We start from the raw sequence: 18,474 nt of genomic DNA, 5'->3' as shown, positions 1-18,474 counted from the left end.
AAACTCAACATGTGAACCAGGTTGCAGGTCAGTTATATGTTTATTTAGCTTGTTGCCGACTGTTACAGATACACCAAGCATAATGGTGCAGGCTTTGTATTAGTTTCACAGATGTAAAGCACCATCAGGTCTAAGATCAGCAGACAAACAACAAGGAGTTCCTGCAGGTAACTTTTAGTTTCATTGTTTAGCTTTGAAAAGAACTAATAGAACAAAAAGAACAAAGTAAATCTAATGCAGATAGGCTGAGAGACACACTGCATGATAGGAGAAACCAGTAACAATTAGTCTTCCAAAGCATTTACACACCTCGACGGCTACGAAAGAGAAGACAGAGTTTTAGTAGAAATCAGGAATTTAAATAACCAGCCAAATGGGAAGACCAAATCACACTGTATTTCAAATTAACCAAAGTTTGCTGTATTTTTGCAGATGTAAATGCAGAGGAAGAAAAACTAAAAAAAAAAAAAAAAAGGACAAAAATAGGTATAGTTAAAAGAAACTTTTAAGGTTACTGGTTCTCTAACTATAACTATAGAACCAGGGGTGCAGGACAAAGCATGATTGATTGGTAGAGTTCCCGGTCAATAATGCTGCAGGTTTCTTGCATCAGCTCAAACACAGATAAAGTCCAAGCATCAAGAGGTAAAACTAATGTTTTCTTTTCCCCCCTCTTTCACAAACAATTGGTCAAATGTTTGCACAATGAAGGGTCGCAAGGGTCGAATGGTGAACTCTGCTGCTTGGATCTTAAAGGGTGAGGTAGAGGAACTCTGCCAAAAACAATACTGCCGTCCGACATAGCTACGTAACTAATGCAGTGCAGCCACTCTGCATTTTTACAGTTTGCCGTCATCTTGATGTGTGGTGTCAGAACGTGTGTAGAAGAAGGGGGACTTCTGTTGGACCTCTTGTTTAGCACAAGGGCGCATCTGTCTTGAGAAGTATGAGCTTTGGTTCGCGGTTTGCTTTTTTGGGAGGGAGGAGGGGAGTAAAGAAAGGGGTATTTTGGGGCAAAAAGATGGCAGAGGAAAGAATGGAAAATAAATGAGGGAGATGGAGGGGGGATGATGGTCAGGTCAGGGTGGGAAAGAAGGGGTATGAAGAATTCAGGTTAACACCAGGCTGGTGGCATTTAGGTTTTAGTTTAGGGCAGGAAGGGGAGGGTAAGCCAGGCGAATCTCTTCCCCCTCCAGAAGTTTCCTGCAGTGGAAAAAAAAAACAGAATTTCCTTGAGCTTACTATTATTTTGATCCTTCAAGACATGATATTACCCCAGAGAAAGTAAACATTAAGATGAAACTATGACCTATATGGCAGCAGATTGATTTACACAATATATTTCATGAGATTATGGATCTGCGTGTAGATCTGCTGCCCATGTCTTACCTGTATGCAGCTATTTCAATGTCAAGGGCCATCTTCACATTGAGAAGGTCTTGATACTCCCTCAGGTAGCGCGCCATCTCCTGTTTGGCTTCAGTGATGTCCCGCTCCAGCTCACTTATCCTCATCTGTAAATGCAAGGAGAAAAAAAAGCAGCAATGCAGTGTTAAGTGTCATAGGATGCTACTGCAGAAATATGAAACTCCAGCTTTCTTTCATTTTTCTGTGAAGAGATTTACTTCAGAATGATCAGACATTTGACAGAAAGTGGTAAATTAGTATTTTAGAAACCCTTCATCTCTTTTTGTGTTGTTTGCAGTTTTTCCTTTTCTTTTTTGTCAAACAGTAAAATTGCAGTTTTTCACCTCTGCTGTGAGCCTGCTATCATTTTCTGCTGGGAACTATAGTGTGGGGAGGGTGCTGCCGCTGCAGAGAATATATTTACATGTCATTTCGCAGCTTCTCTCTGTCTGTGTCGCTACTTTATGAACATGGAGTGGAGAAACATTATTCCATCCACTCTCTGGGGGCAAAACAGTTTATACACTGCACCATCTTTTGATCTTTCTCCTGTCTCCTGCTCTGTCTTCTCTGTGCTCCTGTTTGAGGCTCTAAAAAATGACCCAGTTGAGTATGATGCAGAGCAGCAGCCGATGTTCCTCATTCACCTGGTACTTCGACACCTCCTTGGCCTGTGTCTCCTCCAAATCCTCCAGCTGCTTGTTCAGGGAGTCAATGACGTTCCGGAGAGCCTCGATCTCCGACGAGCGGGTCTGAAGCAGTCTCCGGTACTCCATCGTCTCCTCCCGGATGGCGTGCACGGCCTCGTTGTTTTTGCTTGCCATCTCCGCCACGCTCGCGAACTTGCTCTTGTACCAGTCCTCGGCGGCCTGCATGTTCTTGTTCGCCAGCCGCTCGTACTGCGCCCGGATGTCTCGCAGGGCGGTAGAGAGGTCGGGCCGGGACACCTCCACATCCACACTGATGTTAGCCATCTGCAGCTGGGCCTGCAGCTCCACTTGCTCTTCCGCAAAGACTTTCTTCAAGAACGCCATCTCGTCGCAGAGAGAGACCACGGTGGCCTCGGTGTCACAGTTGGCAAGCACGACCCTGTTGGCCTCCTCTTTGGCCCTCTGCAGGGCCTCCTCAGCATCCATACGCATCCTTGCCTCCTCCTCGTAGCGCTCTTTCATCTGCTCATAAACATCGCGCAAGTAGTCCCTCTCTGCCTCCATCCGCATCTTCTCCCCGTTCTCAGAGTCGATCATGGCCCTCAAACTCCGAGCTTCCCCTTCGTAGATCGCCTGAAGACGGGACGGGTCGTTCTGGCGCCTCCTCAGCCCCTCCAGCTCAGCCAGCAGGGCCCGGTTCTGCAGCTCCAGGTGCCTCACCTTCTCGATGTAGGTGGCGAAGCGGTCGTTCAGGCCCACGAGCTGCTCCCTCTCCTGGGAACGCAGGCCCAGCAGCTCCGTGTTGAGAGAGCTGGCCTGAGCCAGGTTCATCCTCTCTGACCCATCTGGCAGGGAGGAGGAGGCCAGCCTCACGATCCTCTTCCCGGACGGAGGTGCTCGAGAAGAGTACAGAGAGGAGGACATGGAGGATTTGGTGGTGGTTCGGGAGCCTCTGTAGCTGTCCCAAGGGCGGCGGTAGGAGAAGTAGGAATCGTAGCTCATGATGAATTTTTGTTGTGGATTTTTTTTTGTTTGTTTAAGAAAAGGATATGAAGTTTCAGAAGGTTTTTTTTATGTCCCCCTTGTTCTGCACACCATCGGTGAGGATGAGCGAGCGTTTTTGCACTGCACCAGCTCAGTGATGCTGCAGATCCCGGGCTTTTATAGAGCGAGGCTGCCCCCCCTCCACCACTGAGAAACATCAGTGCTGTCAGCATTCAGTGGGCCAATAGCAGACTGCTGCAGTGAGGAGAGAAGGAGGTTGGTCTTCAGACTCACTCTCAGCCTCGGCAGGCAGAGTACATGTGGTAGAGCGGTTTTTCTTTTAGTCGGCGGTTGAAGTATTTCCAGTGCATACTCTCAATGTAGCTTCAGATGCATCTGTCAAGCAGTCAACACACTCGAGAGAGGTTAGAAAACCTGGGGCAAACCTTGAGAAAATGACCTGAAACTAAGTATTTTCCACAACCTACTTAGAAAGATTCAATACATAGTGCATAAAGAGTAAGGGAGGGAGGTATATACCTGAACAGCCAGACACTTAAAGGTTTAAGTGCTCTAGAAAACTAGAAATTAATTACCTTAAAGATAGTGTGGCATTAAACAGACTGATGTGGTAGAATCATGTTCAGTAGCACAATAATGATTGATGATTGAACAATCACACATCAACCCGCATAGACTGCTACAGATACAGTACTCTTAACAGCAGAAACAAGACTCTGACTTTGTAACTTCAGTGTTCTTTACAAACAGTATTCTTTATGCCCTTTTCTTTTCAACCATCTTCTCACTTACTTCAATACTAGATTAGATACATACATATATTAAGTTCACATCAAAGTGCAATGTCCTATATATTGCTCTCCTTCTCACAGCATCTTTAGATGTGTCTGTTTGATCTGTTTAGGTTGCAAATTGATGAGTCACTGATGTTCTTGAGGCGTCCTGATGTGGCGTGTGTGTGGGAGACACCACCGAGCAAGAAAGGCCTGTATGTGTATCTGTTGACACAGAGGAACACTCCTGCTTTTTAACATCCAGAGATGAGTCAGAGGGTACCTGTAAATCATCCTCGTGTTTGTTGAAAAGCAGTCAGAGGCGTCAAGATGCTGCTCTCCACCAGGGAGCAGCTCTGATTCCTGCTCAAGGACATGCATTAGGTAACAATCTTGCAAAAACAGGATGCATTAAAAATCAAACAACAAAATATTTCAGTTACCACCCACAATTTACAGTTTAATCTCACTGTATAAATCAGGCTTTAAATACTGACTGCTTCTTTCAAATGTATGTACAGTGGACAAAAACAAGACTGATGCAAACAAGTGAATAACATCTGGACATTATAGAGGACAGGAAGAATATATTATACTCCCCATGTTGCCCACAGGGGACAGGTCATTGCTTATTTCCATTTCCTGTAAGTGCTCATCTCAGATTACAGATTATGTCATGCTTCTCATACTGACTCATGGATCCATGCTCATAGTTATGTACGAACACACTGACTTGTACACATACAACTTAAGTAAGTAAGTAAAATTTTATTTATATAGCACTTCTCACAGAGAAGACTCACAAAGTGCTTCACAAGATACATAAAAACACAAACATCATACCAACAGTACACAAATAAATAACAACAAAAGCAGCATCACATTATATGGCGACCCAATACAACAGTACAACTTAACAATTTATACTGCATACAGCACAAATACATGCTCATGATGTATGTCAGTATCTTAAACATACCTTCTATATGTACATCAAGCTCAGTGGTGCTAATGTTATTGTAATCAGGGCAGGTTATATGATATCAATTTGTTTTATACTGTGTAATAAAAATAATAAAAATAGAGGCTGAGCCAACCACACATTATATTACAGACCTCAGACCATATCATCATCATGAAATGCAAAAAACTCCCCATTAACAAAACGTTATTGCAGCATGGGAGAAAACAATAAAAAAAAGAGGGGAGTTAAATTACAGTTGCTCATCTCTTACTTTATTGTGTGATTTTCACTAGAACCAAACAAGAAAAAAAGACTCAGGAGTCTCATGGGAGTGCCGGGCAGACGGGCACAGGGACTCTGGAGGGCGGCCCGGAGGCCGGCCAGAAGAGCACGGAAAGTCTGGAGTACAGTCCAGAGCCTGGGCAGAAGAGCACGAAGAGTCTGGGGGGCGGCCCGAAGGCTGGGCTGGAGGGCAACACTGCTTCTGGATCCCCTCCGGAGGCAGGGCTGGAGGGCGGTGCCGCTTGCGGGACTGGAGACCAGGAGGGTGGCAGACCACCCACTGATGACCCAGAGGGAGGCGGGCCGCCGACTTAAGACCAGGAGGGCAGCTGACCACTGAGTGGAGTCTCAGAACAGAGATGGGCTGGGGGGCCAGCTGGACACTGGCAGCAGGGGCCGGACGGGCCTCCTGCTGGACACAAGAATCAGGAACCGGGCATTCAGCCGGCTGGACACAGGAATCGGGAACCGGGCACTTGGCTGACTGGACACAAGAATCAGGAGCTGAGCACTCCAATAGCTCAACACTCGAACTATATCTAAACGATAACTATAACAAAATAGACACTTTATGGAAAACAAAAAGGGGCGTCACGCCACCCATAACCTAAAAGAAAACCACAGAAAAAACAGAGGAGGAACAACCCCCAAACAAAAGAACAAAGGCTAAACCTAGTGCCCGGTTCCCATACGAAAGTTTACAAAACTAATTCCTCAACAAAAACAGAACTGGCACGAGGCAAACAAAGGACGAGAATCACGAGGTGTGGGGCCGGCAGCCACAGAACAGACTGAGCCCGACAGCTTTTAAAGGCTTACAGCATCCCTCAGGGCACTAACGTGGAGGGCAATCACCTGGTAGGCGGGGCAAGCACAGACACAGACAACAACCCTCACAGACCTGTACCGAGAACAACACACTGAAGACAGGAGCCGGACAGGCCTTCGGCTCGACACTGGAGACAGGAGCTGGGCTCAACAGGAGTGACGTCAGCTAGGATCCCCGATGTCGCAACAGGAGTGGCGTCAGCCGGGACCCTCGACGCTGGAACAGGAGTGCTGTCCGAAGATGGCTGTAGCTCGGCTGGAGAGGGGACTGGAGGAGGCTGCCGCTGGGGTGTAGGACACGGAGAGGGGACAGGAAGGTGCGACCCAACCGTTACAGTGACTATACAGTGACTCCAAATCTTCTATTTTGTACTTCTAACACAATATATATAATGTATCACTCCAATTGTGACTCCCAATGTACCAATACAACCAGGTCAGTGTTTTATCAGTAGGTTTATACTTATTCTTTTTTTTTTTTATTAACTGGTGCCAATACAAGACAAGTGGAAAACAACAGAAACATATGAAGACAAATAAACAAAACAAATGCTATACTACACTGCAAACAATGCTTTATAGTATGAATTGATGTTGTGGTGGAAGGTGGTCTGTGCATGTGCATGTCTTTGGTCTTTGTGTTGGTGTATGAATGTGGATATGTTGGAAATAATGGGGATGAACTGGAACAAGAAAGAGAAAGAGTATGCAAAGAAATATACATGCGAAATAGGAAGAGAGGAGAGAAAGAAATGTGAAGACAAGCAGCCCCTTCCTGTTCCCCTCACACCCCTCCACCTCTGCCCCACTCCTCATACCCAATCAACATCCTTCTATAGGGGGCTTCCCCTCTTCCAGCCGCTTCCAGGCCCTGGGGCGGAAGCTGATCGGTGGGGGCGACCCCATCCTGCTCCAAAACCTCTGCAGAACCACTCCCAGACCAGGGAGGGAGTCTGTTCATAAGGCTGGAGGTTAAATCCTCAATCATTTTCCTTCTTCTTTTTCCCCTTTCTTCTTTTTTTTAAAATTGTATCAATTAATTATTTTTTTCCCTCTTCCTTTCTATTTCATCCTTTTAATTTTTGGGTTCAGCTATAAGAGGCAGTGGGGGAAAGCAGAGAGGGCAAGGGAAGGCCGAACAGAACAGCAAGACAGAGTGGACAGACTAGTGAGGGTACTGGTAAAGAACTGTAGTTATGTTGTGTATGGCTGTTTATGTACTGTGTATTCAGTTTGTGTGTCACATAATTAATGACAATGGTGCTGCAATATGACAATGGAAGAATAATGAAATGATGATAGTGATATAGAATGTACAGGTAATGGCAGTAATTGTAATAAATTCAAAATTTTCATCAGGAGCAGTTGTACAGTCATTGATAATAAAAATGATAAAATAGCAATAGCAGTAATACCAAAAAATCCTTTCCTGTTGGCAATAATAATGTGCGTGACGTGAATAGCAATAATTATGATAATAATAATAATCCCTTAAGTAGTATAGCCTTATTAATCAATGCATGCAAATGCAATGCAAAGTGTATTATGATGATTGTATACGTATATTAGTTATAGCTGGAATAATGTTATTGTTATGCTCATCCCCCCACCACCACTACCGCTATCCCACACAAACATTTCCTCTCCGTATCCTCACACTCCACCCCACCCATAACTTTCCTTCTCCTTGGGCCCCACCCCTAAATCCCCATATTGTTACTTTAGCATTATCATAATCAACAACTTGCAACCTACATCATTACCGAGTGACACTTAACGACAGCTGTCATAAGTATTCATTGATGTTTATGACAACTGTTATGTCATGGTTATGACAGTGTTATGTCAATCTTATGAATACCTATTCAAGTAAAGTGTTACGTAGTAAAAGTTTAGTAGTAAAGTGTTACGCGTAGGTTTATACTACAAAATTACAAAATGAATACTTTGAAATTACCATCTCAATAATGAGCAGTATATTAAACATTAGCCTTTAGCTACCAAGGCTCAGCAGTGTTTAGGTGACTCCATCCAGCCAGGCAGTGCCCTCCCTCACTTTTCGTCCCCAGACAGACACATTAAACCTGCCAGACCTGAACACAAGATGTTTTATTGTGCCTTTGATCTAATGTGATACTTTACTCCTTCAGATTTTAATGGTGTGATGTTACTGTGTCTGTTACACGATCCAACAGCTTTTTGTTTAAACTGCTGTAGTTTTCAATAGCTGCCAGTAGAGGTCAATAAAGCTCAGTGATTCATAACAACAATTAAAGGATCAGTTTACCAAAAATAGGTCATAAACTTTTTCCTCTCTCCTTCTAGCTGTAGTTAATTTATTTATTACGTAGGCCATCCACACACACACACACACATATATATAAAAATGACAGAAAAGAGAAAGGGCCCGCAGCAAAAATTTGGGCACTCTGCAGTTAATACCTAGTAGCCCCCCCTTTGGAAACTATACCACAGCATATCTTGTCTGAAACCTTGAACAAAATTATCTGAGAGCTCAAGTCTCCTGGGTCTTTTTCAGGCAGCTGCTTTGTTTCCCCTTTTCACTCTCAAATTGAAGAAAACAAAAATAATACACTGATTACTTAAAATATTGTGTTTCATGTTTAACTTTATGCCTTTTGGAGATCATTTTATCTTCCACTTGCTTAACTGTTCACATTAACAGAAACTTTGACCACTGCGTTCCTGGAAGTCAGCAACATTGTCATATGTTGCTTCCTCTCTCAAAACAGTCTTGCAGTGCAGAAACTGCTTCCTGTAGCCATACTCTAACTTCTCTGACCTCTGGCCTGACCTGTCACACTGTGGGCTTGTAAACTGGAGTGAGCATAACAGCCAGATGGTAATAGTTACTGACATGGGGGAGGGCAGCAGCTCTGTAAGAGTCTTTGATGTGTGTATACACTATAGGTCTAGTGCTGTATATTCATACCTCTGGTTAAAATGTCCACATGTTGGCAGAATATAGGCAGAACAGACGTTGAGATGTTAGACTTCTCTGACTGACATTCCCAGCTGTTATGAAGAAGGTGTCAGGATGATCCTTCTGCTGCTCACTCATGTTGTTGTAGATCTCTGCCATGACCTCCTTTACATTGGCGCCGTTATCTCTGATTTACGAGAACTGGGAGTGGTAAAAGAAAAAAAGGGGGGAGAGGTATGCTCTATATGCTGTTACAGAGGAGGCTGAGGTCTGTTGAAGCTGTTGCAGTTCCTAGAAGTCGTCAATAGAGGTCAATGAAGCTCACCGATTGTTTTACATTCAGGGCAGCTCAGTCAGAATCAGAAACAAAAAACCTCCTTCACTTCCCCTTAGAGAGTCTTGGTGTCTGATTATCTGAGCCGTCAGTTGTTGTTCACTCAAATACACTCGGTGATCAATCTCTGTCTTTTTGTGCTCTCAGCACCGAACACAGGAGCATTACTCCAAGAACAACATGGTAGCTCACAGAAATACTCAACTTTAGTTTTTTAAAAGTTTGAGAATGAATGTTTCAGCCAACAACAAGGCCCCTCAAAGCTGATTTTAAAGGGGAAAATGTAAGATTTTTACCTTAGGTATGCAACATTTTTACCTTAATTAACGTCTTTGAAGTACGGTTTAATAAATGAACATGTTACAGGGAGAATGGAGGCTCTCTGTCTTCCACGTAGCGTCTCTTGGCTGACAATCAAACTTGCAAGATCATAGCCTGTCCTGTGTCCCAGCTCTCATCTTTGCAGCACTGCAACACAAATACGCCCTTCAACCTGTCATCTCCTGTTTAAGACACAAAATATACATCCTAACATCGTATATGATAAATAACGTTATCCACCGCTCCATGGATTGACAGCTTCATTGAAAATAAATGCACGTGGCCAGGAGGAGGGTTACACATTTAGGCTATCATTTGAAATAGAAAAGGTTTTTTAATTGGCTGATTTTAAAAAACCTCACTGATCTTGTCTCACACAGAAAAGAAAGAAAGTCCTATTATCCATTTATCTTATCAACTGCTTATCCTCAGTAGAGTCGTGGGGAAGCTGGAGCTTATCTCAGCTGACTTAGGGCGGGAGGCGGGGTACAACCCTGGACAGGTCACAGGTCACTCACAGGGCCAACATACAGACAGACAACCATTCACCCTCCCATACACACCTTCGGGCAATTTAGAATTGCATAACCTGCATGTCTTTGGTCTGTGGGATGAAGCCAGAGCACCTAGAGAGAACCTAGCTTTTTAGTCTGGCGTTTAACTGAATTTCATTATTTTTAAGTTTAAAGCACTGTATTGTTTTAATTGTTGTTATTGTTCTATTAGATCTAAACTTTAATTTTATGCAATGTTACCCTTTTTATTCACTTTTTAGCGCTTCCCCAGTGCTTTAGTTTTTGGGTTTGTGAATGTATGCAAATGTGTGTTTGTGTGTGAATGTCCTCTCTGTTTATTTTTCTTTTTTTATCATGTAAAGCACATTGAGCTGCTTCCTGTAGAGTGCTCTTTAAAGTTTGATTGATTGATTGTTAGAACATGCAAACTCCACATGATGCTTTATCCTTACACATTTGTCCCCAACAACAAAAAAAGGTCAGCTTCTCAAAACCTGTTGTAAAAAATACAAGATTTTTTCCCCCACTTTAAACAGGTCAGTCCTTTAAAACTACTTCAGCCTGAAATATATCAAATAATAATTATACTTTGGGGGTTTTAACCCTTTGATTGCCAGTATGTTTACGCAACTCCTCAATGATTAGCAGCAACATCGGTTTTGATGATGAAATATTTTTTCTCTGCATTTCTTTCTGCATTGGCACAAATTAAATTTAATAATCTTAGCCTATAATGATGATGATTTTCAGTACACACACACATGCACGCACAGGAAATGCTTATTACCCTGTAAATAAAAAATACAAGATCAGTTTGAACAAGAAAAACATTTATTATGAAAAGACAAACTCTGAATAATGAACACTGACAGATAAACATTGATAAAGACACGGGGTACTTTTGCTTAAGTTTTTGGGGATGGGGAGAGGCTAAGATGGGGAGTAGGCAAAAGAGAGGTAGAGAGAGAGAGAGAGAGCTACTGTATGTGTCTGTCTGAGAGTGAGAGTCCAGCTCAGGCGCAGCAGCGGCTGCAGATGGCCAGGCAGTGGTCTTTGCATGTAAACTTCTCACATTTGATGCAGGTCCTGACGATTTTTCTCTTTTTCGGCGTGCAAATGTCGCACAGCTTCCTTGTAGACTTACTGGGAGAGAGGCCAACAGCCACAGGTGCAGCACTCTGCATATTGGCCACTATTTCTGCAGCTGTGGCGCTGCGGGGAAGGCGCCCCCTCCTCTTGATGTGTGGGGTCACCAGCATTTCCCCCACCTCTTCATTGTAAAGCCTCCTCCTGTATGATTTCTTCTGCTGCCAGGACGGCTCGACGGATGTCCACAGGACGAAGGCGTTGTAAAGCGAGACGTCAATGATGTTGTGGAAGAGAGCCAATGGCCACCGGTTTGTTTTCCTCCTGCAGGAGTAGGTGCCAACGCACTAATGGAGAAAAGAAACACAAAACATGAATGAATTACACATAATAATGATAATGAATAATAAAAGTGTGTGTATTGTAACTCGTGCGTAATGGAGCTTATACCTTATCAAGGGTGTCGACACCTCCTTTGCATTTGTTGTAGTCTGTGATGATGACGGGCTTTTTCTTGTCATCGTCGTTGATGTCCGGATTGCGGTGTTTAGTGCTCAGGAGCAGCACGTTCCTGCCCCGCCGTTGGACGTAAGACACCAGCGTGTGGGTGTGCGTAAAGGCAAACACGGAGGAGAGGACCGGTCTCGCTTTCAGCTGGAGGATATTCGGGGGAAGCTCGGGCTTGTTGTGGCGAATTGTGCCAACCAGGGCCATTTTCCTGGCGAGCAGCTCCTCTGACAGCGCGAAGGAGGTGAAGAAGTTGTCGCAGGTGACGGTGTGACCCTTGAGCCCGTCTGTCATATCCAGCACCACCCTCATCCCCTGGTTAAATTCAGATTTGCCATCCGCTTTGCCCGTGTACATCTGCAGTCTCCAGGCGTAGGATGTCTTGACATCGCAGGTTGCCCAGATCTTTATCCCGTACTTGGCCGGCTTTTTGGGCATGTGCTGCCTGAAGCTGCAATTGCCTCTGAATGGGACGAGCTGTTCATCCACGCAGACGTCCACGTCTGGGTTGAACAGCAGCGGCAGGCGCTGCGTCCACATGTCCCAGACTGTGCGGAAAGCAGCCAGCTTGTCGTGGCGGCGTCGGACTCGGGTTTTCTTGTCATCAAAGTGTATATGGCGGCTGATCAATTGAAATCTTTTCTGGGACATCGTGGCCGGGAAAATGCCCCGTCCCGATTTCTCATTCCACAGGCTGTGGGTTGATTCATGTTTGGACCTGTACACACCCGACAAGACGAGCAGCCCCACATAAGCCTGCATTTCCATTACGTCCACATCTCGCCACTCTCCCTTTGATCTACTCCCGTGCAGGTTTGTCATGGCCACAACGTGCTCAAGGATTTTATCCGTCAGCAGCAGCGCAAAGCTGGACGCAGGGTCGTTGATTCGGACCACGGCATATTGTGTCGGTCCCGGGGTCAACCTTCTGGCTGCTGGGACGTAGCGGAACGTCTCATTATCTGTGGGAGACCACACTATTTTTTTATGTTTTGAGGTCCAACCCGCCGCTGCTGCTGCTGCATCCTCCTCCTCCTTCTTCACCTCTTCATCCAGCTCCGCCGCTGCTTCGCGCAGCTCCGCCGCTGCGTCTTGGATCTCGTCTTCGTCCTCCTCATCTCCAGATGTGTCGGTGCTGCTGGACTCCAGCTGGTCTGTTCTCACCCCGTCCGACTCACAATCAGATATCTCGGGGGAGGTTAATACGGAGTCATCCTCGTAGTCAATGTCCATGACATTTTCCAGAGCTATCAGGGAGCTCTCCTCGGTGGTGTTGTCTTGTTCTGCCATTTTCAAAATGACTCCGCCCACCTACTGCACATGCTTATAGTGTGTGTGTGTGTGTGTGTGTGTGTGTGTGTGTGTGTGTGTGTGTGTGTGTGTGTGTGTGTGTGTGTGTGTGTGTGTGTGTGTGTGTTTGTGTACCTGCATGATCTATTGTATCTGAACGAGAACCAGAACAAGACCTTTATTATTATTATTATTTTGTATTAATAATAATAATCCTCGCTGCAGCGTTTGCAATAAGCGAAAACCAAAACAAAGGTTCAGATTCATGTTTCTTTATTCATGCCCGTAGGCAGGTTTGCTGTGCAGTGAATTGCTCATGCATGCATACACACACACACACACACACACACACACACACACACACACACACACACACACACACACACACACAAGGCCAGTATGTTTACACAACTCCTCAATGCATCATCATTTTTTTGTGCATTGGCAGATTAAATTGAATACTCTTAGCCTATAATGATGATGATTTTCAGTACACACACACACACACACACACACACACACACACACAAACGGCATGTAACACCTAAAATGTGATTTTTTTTTAATGCTCAATACTCCAACAATAAAAGACCAAATAGGCTCTAGATAAAAGCTCGATACAGCAATCAATAAAAAGGAAGTCAAGTTTTGTTTCAGTTCATTTCAGTAGCAGGCAAAGACTAGGGCACCCTTGCAGAAGACAGCCAGGAGTTTGAATTTTTTTCCTGCTTGTTTTGAATGGGAATACACAGGAAGCGCCATCTGTTGGACAAAAATGAAATTCAAAAAGTTAAAGTTAGAGTCCAAAATGAAATCTTAACATAAAGGAATGCATTAGTTTATTATCCTGTACAGAATATGTGCAGGATAATAAACTAAGTGCAAGGCACTGATGCACTTTAATATCTGACAATAATAGTTCATTATAACAGATGCAAATGTATGCAGCTTTCTAAGTGTTTCAGCTGGTTGAGATGGTCATGGGGAGCTGGAGCTTATCACAGCTGATTTAGGGCAGGAGGCGGGGTACAACCCTAGACAGGTCACAGGTCACCCACAGGGCCAACATACAGCCAGACAACCATTCACACTCCCATTCTTTAGAGTTGCTAATTAACTTAACCTGCATGTCTTTAGGTCTGTGGGATGAAGCCGGATAAAACCCAAGCATTATTTTTAGGTTTATAGCACCATTTATTGTTTTAATTGTTGCTATTGTTTTATTAGATCTAAACTTTGGTTTTATGCAGTATTTTTATTTCCTTGTAATCACCTTTTGCGCTTCTTTATTAGTTTTTGGGTGTGTGTGTTTGTATGTCTAAACATGTAAATGTCCTCTCTGTTCATTAAAAGCACTTGGAGCTGCTCCCTGTGCAAGATTGATTGATTGATTGATTGATTGATTGATTGATTGATTGAACATGCAAACTCCACACTGCAAACTCCACACAGAAGGACCGCTTTAAATTTACTTACACATTTGTCCCGAACAACAAAAACTGCTGTACATTTTTTTTTATATATGGGCCATTCTACAAAATTGGTGCAAAGTCAGAGTTGGAAACATCTTGAAATAAATGTGTCTTTTCCGCAAAACTTTTCAGGTATGTTAGTTGTATAATATCCAAGGTACACATTTCTAGTAGTTGTACAGTTAATTCTCATTTTGTATTTTCAGACAGTTTTGGAATATTTTTCCTCTCCCAAAATTTGTCACTACCGAAACACAATCACATATCACATAAAATGAAGGGTTTTATCGATCTATTAATTTTTTTTTACATCTACCTTGTAAATATATTTTTCTAAAATGTTATTTTTCAAAATTCACAGGTAAATTAAGAAGTATATCATTTTAACAAATTGTTTAAGCATGATTTATCAGAATCATTGGATTTTGAATCCAAATTTTCTTTGTAAAGGGCATAAAGTTGATTATAATGATTACAAACTTATGGATTCATTAGTTTTAATATACACTCAACCAAACACCATCACAATATCTTAGTTGATAATTCAATATATTGTATTTTTGACAAAACGGTGTGACTGCACCGTTTCGGTAGTGACAATATTGTTTCGGTAGTGACCACAACTTGTTTGTCATGGCTGAATAAGACTACATCATTTTATGTTAATAAAAATAACTAAAACTCATAAATGTTAATCACATGTATATCAGACACACATCTTACATTAAATATCTGAAAATGACATTTTAACATTTTTTGACATGCTGTTTATCAACAATTTAATACAGGTCTCAGATGTCCACAATAGTGGGACAAAAGTCTTTTGCCTCAAATTCAGCCTTGGTCCAGGTTTACAGCCAGTCTTTAAGTCCCCCTATTGAGCTCTCCAGAGAAGAGGCTGATTTGTTGCATAACTAAGTTAACATTTTTCTGTATATTGCCTAATTAAGGGATTAAGTGTTCCATTTTGTCACTACAGAAACAATTATGTCACTACCAAAACGTCACTACCGAAACAAATGTGTCGGTAGTGACTGTTTCGGTAGTGACAATTTTAGATAACTTTGAGCCTAGCTTAAATATGATAATCAGCACATGGTTAGCTAGCACTTTTCTGAACTATTGCACACACATAAAAACTATTTTTTCTGCAATAAAACAAAAAAAAATTGTTTAAGTGCAGGAAATAGGTGTTTCGGTAGTGACGTCTCTTAAAGTTACACACTGATTTTCAGACTTGTAAACACCTTCTCTTCAAAAATGATTAACCTAGCTACTCAACATGCAGCCACAACATGAGAGGGACAAAGGAATACCTCCTGATAAAAAAATTAGAGGTGTGGCTTAAATCAGTCTCAGCCTATGGACTAAAACCTACAACGTTTCGGTAGTGACAAAAAAATGAGGGACAACAATTTTTACATACATTTTCAAGATTTATGAAAAATATATAAAATCAATGTCCTTTTTTACACTTAACTTTCAAAAAAATCCAAAAGATCTTTATAAAAACACCAAAAGAAAAATTTATAAATATCATTTCAGTATCATTTTCATGAATTGAAATTTAGGAGTTGGGGTTGGGGACAGCCATCTCCCAATGTTAAGTACCCTATAAATGTTCATTTTATATATATTAAGCATACTGATATCTTAAATATTATTTTGGGTTTCAATAGATAATTGCAAGATCTTAGTAAACATTTAAAATTTGCATACTTAAATGCTTTTTAAATTTGTTTTTTTGTTCGGGGACAGCAGTTTGCACCAATTCTGTAGAATGGCCCATATATATTTTTTACTTAAAATAGGTCAATCCTTTAAATTACTTGATCCTGAAATACATATCAAATAATAATTACCTACTTGGAGGTGTTTAACCCTTTATGCCTGTATGTTTACACAACTCCTCAATGATTTGCAGGAACATTGGTTTTGATGCATCATTTTTTTTCTGCATTGGCAGATCAAATTTAATGCTTTTAGCCTATAATCATGATGATTTTCAGTACACACACACATACACATACATGCTTATTACCCTGGTATAAATAATTAAAAAAAATACAAGATCAGTTTGAACAAGAAAAACATTTATTTTGGAAACTCTGAATGAACACTGACAGATAAACATTAATAACACGGGGCACATTTGGTTATGTTGTTGGGGATGGGGAGAGGCTGAGACGGGGAGTAGGCAAAAGAGAGGTAGAGAGTGAGACACAGAGAGAGAGAGAGGCAGATAGACAGAGAGAGAGAGATAGAGCTATGTGTCTGAGTGTGAGAGTCCAGCTCAGGTGCAGCAGCCGCTGCAGATGGACAGGCTGTGGTCTTTGCATGTAAACTTTTCACATTTGATGCAGGTCCTGTCGATTTTTCTCTTTTTCTCCGGGCAAAAGTCGCACCGCTTCCTCTTAGACCTACTGGGAGAGAGCAGGGGAACAGCCACAGGTGCATCACTCTGCATATTGGCCACTATTTCTGCAGCTGCGGCGCTGCGAGGAAGTCGCTCCCTCCTCTGGATGTGTGGGGTCACCAGCATTTCCCCCACCTCTTCATTGTACAGCCTCCTCTTGTGTAATTTCTTCTGCTGCCAGGACGGCTCGACGGATCTCCACAGGACGAAGGCGTTGTAAAGCGAGACGTCAATGATGTTGTGGAAGAGAGCCAATGGCCACCGGTTTGTTTTCCTCCTGCAGGAGTAGGCGCCAACACACTAATGGAGAAAAGAAAAGAAAGAAAAAACATGAATACAATTTCCAAGTATTCTTTCTCATCAATACACATAAGAATAAATAAATGTAGCCTATGCGTAATGGAGCTTATACCTTATCAAGGGTGTCGACGCCTCCTTTGCATTTGTTGTAGTCTGTGATGATGACGGGCTTTTTCTTGGCATGATCGTCGTTGATGTCCGGATTGCGGTGTTTAGTGCTCAGGAGCAGCACGTTCTTGCCCCGCCGTTGGACGTAAGACACCAGCGTGTGGGTGTGCGTAAAGGCAAACACGGAGGAGAACATAGGTCTCGTTTTCACCTGGTGGATATTCGGGGGAAGCTCGGGCTTGTTGTGGCGAATTGTGCCAACCAGGGCCATTTTCCTGGCGAGCAGCTCCTCTGACAGCGCGAAGGAGGTGAAGAAGTTGTCGCAGGTGACGGTGTGACCCTTGAGCCCGTCTGTCATATCCAGCACCACCCTCATCCCCTGGTTAAATTCAGATTTGCCATCCGCTTTGCCCGTGTACATCTGCAGTCTCCAGGCGTAGGATGTCTTGACATCGCAGGTTGCCCAGATCTTTATCCCGTACTTGGCCGGCTTTTTGGGCATGTACTGCCTGAAGCTGCACTTGCCTTTGAATGGGACGAGCTGTTCATCCACGCAGACGTCCACGTCTGGGTTGAACAGCAGCGGAAGGCGCTGCGTCCACATGTCCCAGACTGTGCGGAAAGCAGCCAGCTTGTCGTGGCGGCGTCGGACTCGGGTTTTCTTATCATCGAAGCGTATATGGCAGCTGATCAATTGAAATCTTGTTTCGGACATCGTGGCCGGGAAAATGCCCCGTCCCGATTTCTCATTCCACAGGCTGCGGGTTGATTCATGTTTGGACCTGTACACACCCGACAAGACGAGCAGCCCCACATAAGCCTGCATTTCCAATAGGTCCACATCTCGCCACTGTGCCTTTGATCTCCCGTACAGGTTTGTCATGGCCACAACGTGCTCAAGGATTTTATCCGTCAGCAGCAGCGCAAAGCTGGACGCAGGGTCGTCGATTCGGGATACGGCATATTGTGTCGGTCCCGGGGTCAAACGTCTATTTGCTGGGATGTAGGGGAGCGTGTCACTATTTGTAGGAGACCACACAATTTTTTTATGTTTTGAGGTCCAACCCGCCGCTGCTGCTGCTGCATCCTCCTCCTCCTTCTTCACCGCTTCATCCAGCTCCGCCGCTGCTTCGCGCAGCTCCGCCGCTGCATCATGGATCTCGTCTTCGTCCTCCTCATCTCCAGATGTGTCGGTGCTGCTGGACTCCAGCTGGTCTGTTCTCACCCCGTCCGACTCACAATCAGATATCTCGGGGGAGGTTAATACGGAGT

The 18,474-nt window shown here is 43.5% G+C and overlaps 1 protein-coding gene and 1 long non-coding RNA gene across 2 annotated transcripts in view; one reads left to right on the top strand and one right to left on the bottom strand.

Moving 5' to 3' along the window:
• The window catches only part of LOC146963371 (uncharacterized), an 80,078-nt gene that overhangs the window by 1,744 nt on the left and 59,860 nt on the right, over positions 1 to 18,474 (top strand). The gene's annotated exons all lie outside the window — the stretch shown is intronic.
• Positions 22 to 3,210, bottom strand: neff2 (neuronal intermediate filament family member 2). The gene is made up of 3 exons (XM_085766971.1): positions 2,055 to 3,210; positions 1,390 to 1,514; positions 22 to 1,203 (listed from the first exon to the last, which is right to left on the bottom strand). The coding sequence occupies exons 1-3, from the start codon at positions 3,057 to 3,059 to the stop codon at positions 1,143 to 1,145; spliced, it is 1,191 nt and encodes a 396-aa protein (XP_085623097.1). The 5' UTR covers positions 3,060 to 3,210; the 3' UTR covers positions 22 to 1,142.

Source organism: Trachurus japonicus, chromosome 22, assembly GCF_045865225.1.
Source record: "Trachurus japonicus isolate A0001 chromosome 22, Traja_1.0".
In the NCBI taxonomy this organism is placed as follows: Eukaryota; Metazoa; Chordata; class Actinopteri; order Carangiformes; family Carangidae; genus Trachurus; species Trachurus japonicus.
This window is presented reverse-complemented; position numbering and strand designations above follow the sequence as displayed.